Genomic DNA, 12,507 nt, shown 5'->3' with positions numbered 1-12,507 from the left:
GCCCCACTCCAAAAGCAGTTTAATCAAAACAACAACCAGAGAAACCATCAAAGTGGAGGAAAGAACAGGCAATAGTCGCAGTAAAGACTGGGAAAAATACAGGAATCACAGTTGTCTTTTATGATCTTCAATTTTTTTAAACATTTTTTATAAAAATATTCCAGAGTTTCTTAAAAATAAAAGTAATATACAATATAACATCGTTTTAATAAACATTTGTTATTTATTTTATATAAATACTTTGCATACTTTGAAAAAGATAAACATTTTCCAAGTATATTACATACAACATCTTTAATAAAGCTTGTTTTGAAAAAAAAACAATTGTTTATAATTGATTTTTTCAAAAATTCCAAATTTAAACCGTATGCTAAAAACCAAACATCATCTATAATATTCCAATGGCTATTTCTGAACACTCTAAAACACTTATTGTCTAGTATTTATAGACCACTGTGGCCAAAGTGGAAAGAAGCGGAATGGAGTTGTCCCCACCAGAAGACAACACCATATCTGAACATTTGGTATTTATTTTAAATAAATACTTTAAAAAAGATAAACATTTTCAGAGTAGGTATATACAACATCTTATAAAAAGCATGTTTTGAAAAAAAAACCTAATTGTTTATATTTGATTTTTCAAGAGTTCCAAATTTAAACCGTTTGGTAAATACCAAACATCATCAATAAAATCCAATGCCTATTTCTGAACACTCTAAAACACTTATAATCTAGTATTTATAGACCACTGTGGCCAAAGTGGAAAGAAGCGGAATGGAGTTGTCCCCACCAGAAGACAACACCATATCTGAACATTTGTTATTTATTTTAAATAAATACTTTAAAAAAGATAAAAATTTTCAGAGTAGGTATATACAACATCTTATAAAAAGCTTGTTTTGAAAGAAAACTTAATTGTTTATATTTGATTTTTCAAAAATTCCAAATTTAAACCGTTTGGTAAATACAAAACATCATCTATAAATTCCAATCGCTATTTCTGAACACTCTAAAACACTTATTGTCTAGTATTTATAGACCACTGTGGCCAAAGTGGAAAGAAGCGGAATGGAGTTGTCCCCACCAGAAGACAACACCATATCTGAACTCGGCAGAAACCCCTTTCCCATCCTCTTCACTTAGCGCACTCGACATTGCTGGAGAATGAGTCATCCGCACTCGAAGAGCTCTCTTGCAGCATTAGGTTGCGAATCGCCCAGATTCTTGCCGGCAAAACAAAAAACCATCTCAACAAGAAAAAATAAAAAAAAGGGGGAAAAATAAAGAGGCATGCGAATAATAAAAAGCGAAACGAACGCAGTTGGTGGCCCCGATCTCTGCCCTCCACTCCCGACAATAAATGAAATTAATAAACAAATAATTTGGTTATATCTCTGCTCTCAGATTCAGAGTCAGTGTACGTGCAAATATGTGGAAAAAACAATAACCATAAAAAGCGATTCTAATCAATGGTTGCTGTTCTGGCAAAATTGAGTACACCTAAAAATATAGTTAAGATTGTTATACGAAAATATTATTAAGCTGGAACCACATGAAATATTTAGACATATGTAGATAATAGCATAATATATTTTTAAAACTGATCTTAACTCTAAAGATATAATATTTCTACCTTGTAATATCCCCACCTTTGCAATACTTTTGCTTAAGTGTAGAGAAATATATTTCACCACACCGAAGGCAGTGACATGAAGGCTAAAAGAATGTTGAATGGAATGAGGTTGAGGCAAACATGATCCACATGTTCTCATAATACCCCACATAAGATTTACTTTGGGAACTAACCGATCTTATCACACAACTTTCTCAACACATATGACTCAAGATCTATGGAATGTAATCTCGCAACTTAATAAACTCCTTAAACTCGCAAAAACAATCTATAAGATTGCGCACCCCAGGTATTAAGTTAAATTTAACCATATATGGTATGCTGCTATTTCAGTTCATTATTTCGAGACTTGACGGTATACAATTTCGCTGGAAGATTACGTCATTTTTTCCCCTTTTGATTGTGCAGATATAATAGCAAAAAAAAAACATGTAAGTATGCATATGACAGAGGCTGTGCAAAAGTGCACCCATAGTAATTGCAAAATCTAACAACAAGTTCCAGTTTCTCTGCAACTCAAACAAAGACAATCCAAGTCACACAAAACCGACTTCCAACTTTGACTATCAAACTCAATTTATGACACCCCTCCGTCCGTCTCCTAAAAAAAACTTTTAATTAGCTATCAGCTAAAAACTCAAATAAAGAAAGGAAAACCCCTAACTCAATTGAATGAAATTGAAAGCGCGTTGAGGCAAATTGAAAACTTGTAGATTCCAATCAATGGGTATGGGAAGAGATCTGTTTGACCAGATACCATAATAATACAAACGGTTTTTCCTGTTTTCCGCCCTTTTTTGGGCGTGTGAAAATGCTGAAGATGGAAAAACATGAAGTGGCAATTGCATAAGCAAACACACATTCAGCCCCGGGTAAATATTCAATTATAGCATGACCAAAATGGGGCTTAAACTGGTCACGTCAGCAACAACAATTAAAAACCATTTGCTGGCTTACTTAACGCTCATCAACGATCAGTTGTTGTTGCAGTTGTTGTTGCCGATAATGACAATTATGTCATGTGTGGGCCGCCTTATAAGGAAAGTCAGACAAATACGACAATTGTCCCACAGACCGACAGACATGAAATTCAATCAGTTATTGTAGACTTTGATCGATGACTCACCGAAAACCAAACACCTCGTTTTTTTTTTTTTTGCTATAATGACAATTCTTTATTTGCCATTTTTGGTTATTTTGATTTTGGGAGCGGAGTGCCCAAAGTACGTAGAGTTTAGTCTGAAAACACCTTGACCTTACGTCAGCACGCATTTTGCTTATAGACAACAATTGGCGTGCCGCAAACAGAGCGTGGAAAGGCGGCGTGTTAAATTGACCAAAAACTTGAACTCAAATGCTGGTTTTTTTGGGTTAAGGCGCAGCCACGGCTTGCCAAAAGAAAATGTAATAAAAACCCACTCAAGAATCCAAGACAGCAGACTTTTTTATTACCCTTCAATGGGCTAGCATCTTAGCTTTTAGCAGTAAAAATTTCATTCACACCCTATAAAGTAAACTAGATGACAGCAAATTTAAAGTTAGCTATAATACTTTCTTTCCAAAATTTGATGGTAATATTGCTAGCTTTTCATTGCTTTTTTGATAAACCTATAGGTTTCTAAAATTCAATTCCATTTGCTAATTGATAGAGTTATCAAATCCTAAATGTACCCAGTTTTATCTTGATATATTATCTTTATAGCCTAGCAACTTAGTGAGTTTCTAAATGTAGACAGGTCTAAACTGATTTGGTAATTTCAGATTGTACAAATTTGATCGATGTGTTTTCTCTTTTATATTTAAGATTATAACAAAAAGGTTTCTTCCTCAAAAAATAATTCTTTTTTATATAGAAACTGTTGAAGGAAGTCAAAATGGAATGATATAACATCATCTTATAGCATCACAGATCCAATTATAATACCATCCGCCATCCAGGGTATCCACATATGAGAGGTGCTTTGGCACGAAAGCCAAAGCTTTGGGAAGTGGGTGAAAAGAGAGGAAGCGGTTTAATTCTGCTTGGTCGCTTTCACTTCCGCCTCATCAGGCGGATTCCCCCTATATCTTTCTATATGTGTGATTCCGAACCGCCCCCGTCCACTCGCAGCAACTCAAAGTTGCAACTCGGAACTCCAACTCTGGAGTAAAGTTCCTCCATCAGCGTCATCAGCAGAAGCTAAAGACACAGCAGCTGGCAACTGCAAGTGGGTTTTGATTTCACGTGGGGTGTATAGAGAAGTGTGTTTTTCTCTATTTTCCTAGAGCAGCCGAGGGGAAATGTATGCTGTGTGTGTGGGGGGATAAACTGCCGCCTAATGCTCCTCTTCTACGCAATCAAATGTGTGTTTGCTCTTCTCTATTTAAATTGGGCATTACCAACGCTCCGGTGATATATGTTTCCTCTTTTGTTTGCCTGACATCTGTGCAGGCGGTGGATCAGGGTCTTGAATATGCATCTAGCGATTACCATATGCTCGGGTCACCCCATGGGAACTCACATCCTCATACTCAATGTGTGAGCCAAATGATTATACCAATTAGAAAGTGATTTGTGAACAAAACTCTGTTGTAGATCACTTGTGACACTTCACACACAAAAGAGCCAAACTTGTTTATCAATTCAAGATATCATTTCGAAATGCCACCACTTAAAAAAGAAAGAAGTTTCTTGTTAGCGGTCCTAAGGGATTTGGGATCTATTAAGTTCCATTCTCATATTGAGTAGAAAATTGGAAAATTGTTTTGTAATAATATAACTTTTGACTTGTATTGTATTTGTTATTGGAACTTAAATAAATAGAAAAAAATATTCTAAGTATTGTTAGACAACATACCCTAATTTACTATGAAACTGGTCTACATATTTTCAGTAAAGTATTTTTATCTGTCAGAACTTTGGACAGTTTCAACCCACCTTTTCCCAGATTTTTCACGCCATTTTCCGTGTTTTTCCCCCACTCCCTTGGCCCTTCGCTTCAGTCAATTAGCAAAGTCAATAGGAAATGCCGCCTGTGGCTCTGCTCTCCGTTCAGTTCAGTTCATTTCAGTTTAGTGCACAGTTCTGCTGACGTTTCAGCATTTTGCTTGTTTAATTTATAAACGTCAGAAACTTCGCACACTCCCTACCCCATTTTCCCTGGCAGTTAAGAGCTCTATTTGAATTTTCACTGGAAGCACAAAAGGCGATTCCCACACATTGCAAACCAAATGGCAAGAGCAAATTCAAATTCAAATACAAATACGAGTGGAAGGGCTTATGTGATTAGCAAAAGTTTATATAGAGGAAAAAAGTGATATAATATCCAATCAGTTGACTTGGCTTACGAAGTAGGGATATATGATATATGCATCATGCTTAAAAGAAGTCATTTAATTATTAATTAAGAGGACTCTTTGCACACAAGACGAACGAACAAGCGAAACTTTTGGATGTGGGGCACAAGTTCAGCGGCAACAGAATGCGGTTTGGGGTTAAATGTGGGGCAGAGTTGAATAATAGAAAAGATTTCACTGCAACGGGCACAGAAAGCACCGAGAGGCACATTAAAAGCGACATTAAACCATCAATCAAATGTGCTTTAATTAAAAATGGTATTTAAGATATAAAATAATATAACATTTATTTCTAGATTGTAAATGGCTGAAAACGGCTAATAAAAATGGTGAAACTGGAGCAAAAAGTACACGATACAGAAGGGATTTAAAGGGATTTCTTTCCTCAAGTGCAAGGCAACTCAAGAATAGCGCAACAACCACTTGAACTTCTCTGGCCTTCTCCCCTCTATAAATAATCCCCACCGCAGATGCAATAAAATCACCCAACTTAGAACACATCCAGCCTATTTACAGATCCCCCTCATTGAAAACTGGCATAAAGGGGGGATCAGATCAATTGGATGATGACGACGAAAGTCAAATGCAAATGCTTAAGGGAAAGAAATAATAAAATAAAAACAAGAGGGACCCCGAAGACGAGTTCAACTTGTTGTCTCCCCCTTCACAATTTACACGAGTCGTTGGCAGACCTCTCGAGTGATCTTTCCCCTGGGATCTCCGTTTCTCGGCACGGTCGAGTTAATAAAGATCAATTGAATTTAAACAAAGCAATTCTTTCGAGGAGAAGAACATATTCCCAAATTCCCCACCTCTTTCTTTCTTTTTCCCCTATGAGTTCAAGTCAAGTGAGTGCGTCTTGTTACAAGTGACAAAAGAGGGAAGTTCAATCCCCCCTCCTCCACCAAAGCAAATGCGCATTAAAATGAATATAATTTCAGTAACAAAAGAGGGAGGGAAAACAATTAAAATACACAATCCAAAACAGGAAACCCAGAAGAAGCGAAATGAGCTGCTGAAGAATCAAAAGCTTGACCCAAAAAAACATGTTTAGACTCTCTTCAATCATCTTCTCCATTCTTCTTTTTCGGTCATTAGTCAAAATTTGAGCATCGAAATTAATTATACAATACGAGGCCCACAATGGGAAACGTTTAATTGGAGGGAAAGCCCTTGGAACGGAAAAAACAGAAATAATACAAGCCACAGCAGCAGCAGAAGCTATTTAAAGTTTTCAAACAACTTCTACAACGACGACTTCCACTTTCCGAATTGGACAAAACTTTTTGTTACATTTACAATTTGGGACACAAAAGACGCCAAGTTGCTCGAAAAAAACTGCTGGCCAAACGAAATCTTGACTTTGAAGTTTGTAGGCATAGAAAATTCCACTTTTTGGCCGCAGTTTCTCAGTCATTTTTTTTTTCGTCGTCTTTGATTTGCTTTCCATCTCGGCGAGGAAAAAAATTGGCAAGCGAACCTCTTGAAAGCGAAGTCTAATTAGGCGATGTCTCAATGAGTGGAAATGGGAGCAGAAACTTAAGATTCTCTCGGAGATTAAAGTGCAATGAAAGTGAGTGGTAAAAACAAGGGGAAAAAATTGCATAATCTTTGAGTAAAACAAAAGTTACGGCCACAATAGTTCTCAGGCAACAGGGAACTGGAAAAACGATAATTAAGGTGAAGAGTAAAGGTAAGAAATGAGATATTAGCTCACTTCATTGAATTCAATGCCAATTTTCAAAGCTAGCTTCTTGTTCATATCTTATCTAATATGGTATATCGTAAAGCAATCATACAATTAGGCTTTTAGTAATCTATATAACGTCTTGACTTACTTGTATAGATAATGTAATTTAAAAAGGATTTAAAGTGATAATACTTTTGTATCTACAACCATATATATTTATATAGTTGTTCCTTAAAAAAAAATTTAAAAATACCAAAATTTAGAAAATTTTTAATATACATTGCATTTAAAATAAATATTAAATTTACTTAAATTATCCAATTTACCATACACATCTGTATCTGACTGACCACATAGAAAAGATACAAGACGGGAAAGAAATTGCAATAAAGGGGCGATGCAAAGATGCAATTTACCATACACATCTGTATCTGACTGACCACATAGAAAAGATACAAGACGGGAAAGAAATTGCAATAAAGGGGCGATGCAAAGACAGTGACAAAATTTAGAAAATTGTTATTATACATTGGATTTAAAATAAATAATAAATTTACTTAAATTATCCAATTTACCATACATATCTGTATCTGACTGATCACATAGAAAAGATACAAGACGGGAAACAAATCGCAATAAAGGGGCGATGCAAAGACAGTGACAAGTCGAAATATTGTCCCACTCTATCGCTGCATCTTTCTTCCTCTTCGCCTGCTTGACCACTTTTATTTTCATGCCTCAATTGATGCACCCCACTCCAATTTTCCCCTTTCCCCAACACATCCCCTCTTTGAGACAGTACTCTCCATCCTCCGCGGAGTGAAAAATTGATTGTCATGCAAAAGTGAACTTTAGTTTCGAGTTTTGAGTGAAGTGAGCGAGGTGAAGAGGCCCAGTCAAGAGTGAAGAGAAAATGTATATAAATAAATACATAAAGCTATTGTCATTCTTCTTCAGGCCGTTCGTGGCTTCCGAAAGCGAAAAAGTCTTTGAGTGGGGCACAGGAAAAAATAATGCAGTAAATCCACCATTCATTCATCTATAAAAAGTTCAGCTATAATCTATTAAACTATACTTTCTATGAGTACATAAAAGACAGAGAAAAGTTCGCCTACTCTTTGATTTTACTTATAGCAACTCGAATTTCCTAATGAATCGTATTATAACAGACCATTATACAGATATTTCGTTCTTAATTTATATTCCCAACCATTTACGTTTATACCACCTTTCTTTGATAGTTATCTAACTAGAACTTTATCCTTACATGGAGAAGTCGGACCTTTAAATATTAATAATAAAATAATAATAAAACCTGATTATTTGCCAGTTAACTAACTAGAACTTTAACCTTACATGGAGAAACCGGACCTTGAATTATTAAAATAAAATAATAATTAAACCTGATTACAAAACCATGGTAGAAACAAACCTTAAAATTTTTAAAAATACTATTTTTAAATCTATGGCAACCCTTTTTTTTTAATACCAGACATCTACAGAGGTGGCAACCCTTTCTGTCAAACTAAAGTCAGTCATCGAATTTCTATTATAATAGTGACTGTCGAATCGTGGAGACTCAAACCAAAAAAAAAAATGAAACCCCAGTTCACCCGAAAAGCCAAAGTAAGTGCGTCTCTTTTGTCGCCATCAGTAGATTTAGTAATCCCGATTCGTATCCCGCTGTAAGCCAGAGCCAACCACAACACCTACAGCAATAGAACCAAAGACGTCGACCAAACTGGCGAATCCGAAACCAAGATCCGCGACGGTGGTGGTGAAGCGCCGAGGTAATGATGGTCCAACCGTTGGCCCCGGAGGAGGTAATTCCGGAGGAGGTGGTGCCACTGGAGGTAACTCCAAAGGCGGTCAGTCCAGGGGAACTAATTCGGGTAAAGGTAATTCCGGAAAAGGTAATACTGGAGGAGGTAACTCGGGACGAGGTAATCCCGGAGGAAGTAATTCCGGCGGAGTCAATTCGACAAGGGGTAATAATACCGGACAAAGAGGTGGCTCCTCTTCCTCTAATACGAACAGGGAGTCCTGCAATTTCGTTCCGGTTCGTCGTAAGCCCCTCGGCGATTACATGCCCCTTGAGGAACCGTCTTCCTCCAGTCGTCCAACTACATCCTCTTCCTCCTACTTACCCGACAATCCTCCGCCCATGAGCTATGCCGCCGCCGTGGAATCGCATCCCGTTTCCAGGCTCAAGGTGAAGGTGGTACTATCTCCACGTGTCAAACGGGTCGGCAATCAGCCGGTGGTCAAGCGTCCGAGCCCCAAGAGCTCTCCCGTCACCAAGGTCAAAATGAATCCTCCGCCGTCGCCGTCACCCTCGCCTCCGCCGCCGCCGCCGCCGCCACAGTCCCAGCCACACAATGTCCAGGTGAATTCAAAGGAGAACACGGTGGCTCCGGTGGATCCGCAGTCTCGGATTGTCGAGGAGAATCCCACCAAGCCGACCAACTCAACTCCATCAGTCGGCAGTTCGAAGTCCCAGTCGAAGAAGAAAGCCAAGAAGGCCAAGCAGGAGCAACTACTGGCAGAGGCTGAATCTGAAGCGCTTCCCGTTCCCAAGGAGCCTCCAAAGATTCTCCAGAGTTCCTCGCCAACGAGTCTCCAGAGTTCCTCGCCAACGGGCTCCGAAGTCATCGCCTACTTGGACCATCACCATGTGCGAATGCAGCGCTTCCTGGCTGAGCAGACAGCTGGACAGGGACCCTATCCCAACCGAGGCCACGTCAAGTCCTGCAAACACACCGCACAACTGCCGACCCACCGATCCCTCTTCGATTTCGATGAGCGGCTCTTCCAACGCGGTGATCTGGAGGCCGCCGCCCTTTTGGCCCAAAACAAGGTCATGCTGCAAAAGTGGCTGGAGCCCAGCATGTTGATCTCCTAGGCAGCCCGAGAATCAAGGACCTTACCCATGCAAATTTATCAGTTAGTTTTTGTGTTTGAAGTTGTTTTGTTGCATCAAAATCCTTTTCAAAATTTCAAGAAAAATCTCTCTTTGGCATGCGAGCGCTGTCGACTTGAAACTGACAGCCCAGAGAGATTGGAATTACTTTTGGTTATACATAATTGGCAAATAAAGTTATTTAATACCAAAATTTAAAAAAAATCATTGTTTTCAACTTAAAATGTAATAATTACTTTTTTAGTAATTACAAAAGAGGTTTTATTATGGGATGAGAGTATAGAAATGTATTTCATAATTTCCTAATAAATACCTATAAATTTATTTGAGTAGAATTTCTAAATCCCAAAATAAATTAATTTTAGTTTAAGAAAAAGTTATAATACAAATCTATCTATAATAAATACCCATTTCACAATATAATTAAATTATTATTTATAGAAATGTTAGTATTTTAGTATTAGAACTCCCTAGAGATTAATCAGTATTTTTTCTCAGCGCATTCCTATCTCAATTTTTCTAATATTCCCTTCTACATCTCCCAGCATTTTGAAGTTTGTTGCTGTAGTCATTTGTCACTCGAAAAGGATGCAAAAATTAAAACATGGCCCAGTGAAAAGTGATGGCCTATTGGGGCGGCCAAAAGGGGTGGGGGTCAACGGCGGGGTCAGGCAAGTGCAAATGTGTGCCATGACAGGAGCGGAGGTGCGCAGAGGCCAAAGGGGGGTCTCGTTAAGTGGCAAACGAAGTCAAACGGACGGCGACGCTTTTATTTTTGATGCTTCGCTGCCTCTTTGTGTGACTTGTGCTCTCCACTTTCCACTCTCCACTCTCCAATCTCCACTCTCGACTTTCCTCTTTTTGGGCCCTCGATTCGTGCTCTGCGAAATTGGCCAGAAAAGGCTGGCCAAAAACTGGCACGTTCCTATAGCTGTAGATATAGCCATACCTAAAGCTATGGGGCTCTACACAGCTCTCTTTCTCGATCCCCCCCTGACTTCCCATGACAACATGACAACAAAGAGGTCATTTACTTTCCTTGCGAGCATGAAATAATCGTTCGTCGTGGCTGTGACTCTGGGAAAAAGATGTAAAAAACATCGAAAACAGCTCGAAAAGTCAGGCCAAAGCCAAACAAAGCGCAAAGCAAAAAGTCAAACTCACATATTTCGTGCAAAATAAAGCGCAAATGCAACAATGACTACTATTGGTAATGGTACGAGTTCGAGTTACAAAGTAGAAAATACTCTGTAATTTCGATTTTTGTCATTGTAAATATATAAAAAAAACTCTTTTCGAATTTAAAACTTTTATACCTTTGCTCCAAAAAACCTTTTTAAACCAAAAACCAAACCAAAACTTTTAAATGTATCTTTTCTTAGGTTAATCAGTAAAGTAAAGTGTATATACAATTATGTTTAATTAATTTTTGAATTGAACAAAACTTAAAAAATCTTTTCTAAATTGATCTATCTATCTATCTATTTTCTATTAGTAAAAAAAATTATTTCCATCTCTATTAATTTTTGTATTTCATATGCATTAGATCATTCCATGTAATAGAAAAAGTAAAATAAATTCTCGGCAAATCCGTAAATTCCAACATGCCCATTTCCTTAAATGCAATATAAGCCAGGAAAGAAAATATAAAGCTGAGAGATAAATGAAATTGGCAACAGAACAGACAGCCACAGAGGATATAGGCACGGGTACAGGCCCACTTTATAGTCCACCAGTCAAGTTGACTTCTCTTCTCCATTCCGAATCGTTTGGTTTTTAATTTTTTTTGGTGGTATCAAAAATCGATTAACAAAGCGCCGTCAGCGTTGCGCCGCAAAAAGCCGCAAAACTTTAACGGCACATTTAAAAAGGCATTTCTTCCAAACGAATTCGCGTGCCAATCTCTGTGTGTGTTTGTATCTAGTATCTATGAGGTGTATATGTGGGGAAGAAAGAAATAAGAGATAATTGGTATAAAATACCCGTTTATTGCTGTCACGAGTATCGATTCCTACATCAGGATGTGTCACGTGCAGATAGCAGTCAAAGCAAATCCCCCTGCAAAGTCTCTATAATTCTAACGTCCTTTAAATTGGGGTGATTCAGGAAAAATGTGTAATATTTCCCCTTGGATGTCGTAATACTATTGTTCAATTGCCATGGTACAAAAAATCACACACTCATGGCGTAAGCAAACTTGAGCGACGAAAAACAATAGTTTAAACTTGGCTTCTGATCTCATAGGCTTTTGTTAGTCAGGGTTTTTGTATTGCTATAAAATGCAAGTACAGTGATTATTCAAAAAAAAAAAATGTTGATTAAAATACATTTTAAATCACATTACTTAGAATGATATATTATAATATAATACTAAATAGTTAATACAACTTTTATAAATATTTATTTTCCTACTGATCCTTGCATTTATTTGTTGAAATGGTAGCCTAAAAATTCCAAAAATAATATACAATAGAAATTCCATGATATTCAAATTTGTATTACTCTGTTTTCAGTTTTCTACACAACATATCATCGATTTTGGAGTCAAATAAAATCATTTTGAATACACAATTTCCAACAAAAAATCCCTCAATTAGTAAAGCGTTCAGGCTGTAAAACAAAAAAATGATTGATCCCCTCTGCATAGCAATCATTTATTTTGTCAAGCCTCTGACCTCATATGGCGGTTCTATTGCTCAACTTTATACATAGACTGTTGTGAAATGCCTGCATTTAAATTATTTCGCAATCTCGCAGACACACCCCAGCAACAGAAACACGAAACTACACAAGAAAACTAATGCAATTTAATGTAAAGGTAAACTTATACTCCCCAAACTTTAGGCCCATGCCATGTTTACAAATTTCAGCATTTCCATTAGGCGAAAAACACACGCAGACGCATATAAATGTTTTATAACCGACTTC

The 12,507-nt window shown here is 37.4% G+C and overlaps 2 protein-coding genes across 5 annotated transcripts in view; one reads left to right on the top strand and one right to left on the bottom strand.

Moving 5' to 3' along the window:
- Lasp (LIM and SH3 domain protein Lasp) overlaps nucleotides 1-12,507 on the bottom strand; it is a 32,888-nt gene that overhangs the window by 17,013 nt on the left and 3,368 nt on the right. The window lies entirely within an intron of this gene.
- LOC108006673 (WAS/WASL-interacting protein family member 1) lies at nucleotides 8,163-9,762 on the top strand. Its single transcript, XM_017070212.4, has 2 exons — nucleotides 8,163-8,285; nucleotides 8,350-9,762. The coding sequence occupies exons 1-2, from the start codon at nucleotides 8,256-8,258 to the stop codon at nucleotides 9,559-9,561; spliced, it is 1,242 nt and encodes a 413-aa protein (XP_016925701.4). The 5' UTR covers nucleotides 8,163-8,255; the 3' UTR covers nucleotides 9,562-9,762.

This window comes from Drosophila suzukii, chromosome 3, assembly GCF_043229965.1.
Source record: "Drosophila suzukii chromosome 3, CBGP_Dsuzu_IsoJpt1.0, whole genome shotgun sequence".
In the NCBI taxonomy this organism is placed as follows: Eukaryota; Metazoa; Arthropoda; class Insecta; order Diptera; family Drosophilidae; genus Drosophila; species Drosophila suzukii.
The sequence above is the reverse complement of the archived record's forward strand: the minus strand, read 5'-3'. Positions and strand labels throughout refer to the sequence as shown.

Excerpts from the sequence above, each read along its gene's own strand:
- LOC108006673 (XM_017070212.4), top strand. The coding sequence starts at position 8,256 with ATGAAACCCCAGTTCACCCGAAAAGCCAAA. Across the intron at positions 8,286-8,349 it reads AGTTCACCCGAAAAGCCAAA|CCAGAGCCAACCACAACACC; the intron begins GTAAGTGCGTCT and ends TCCCGCTGTAAG.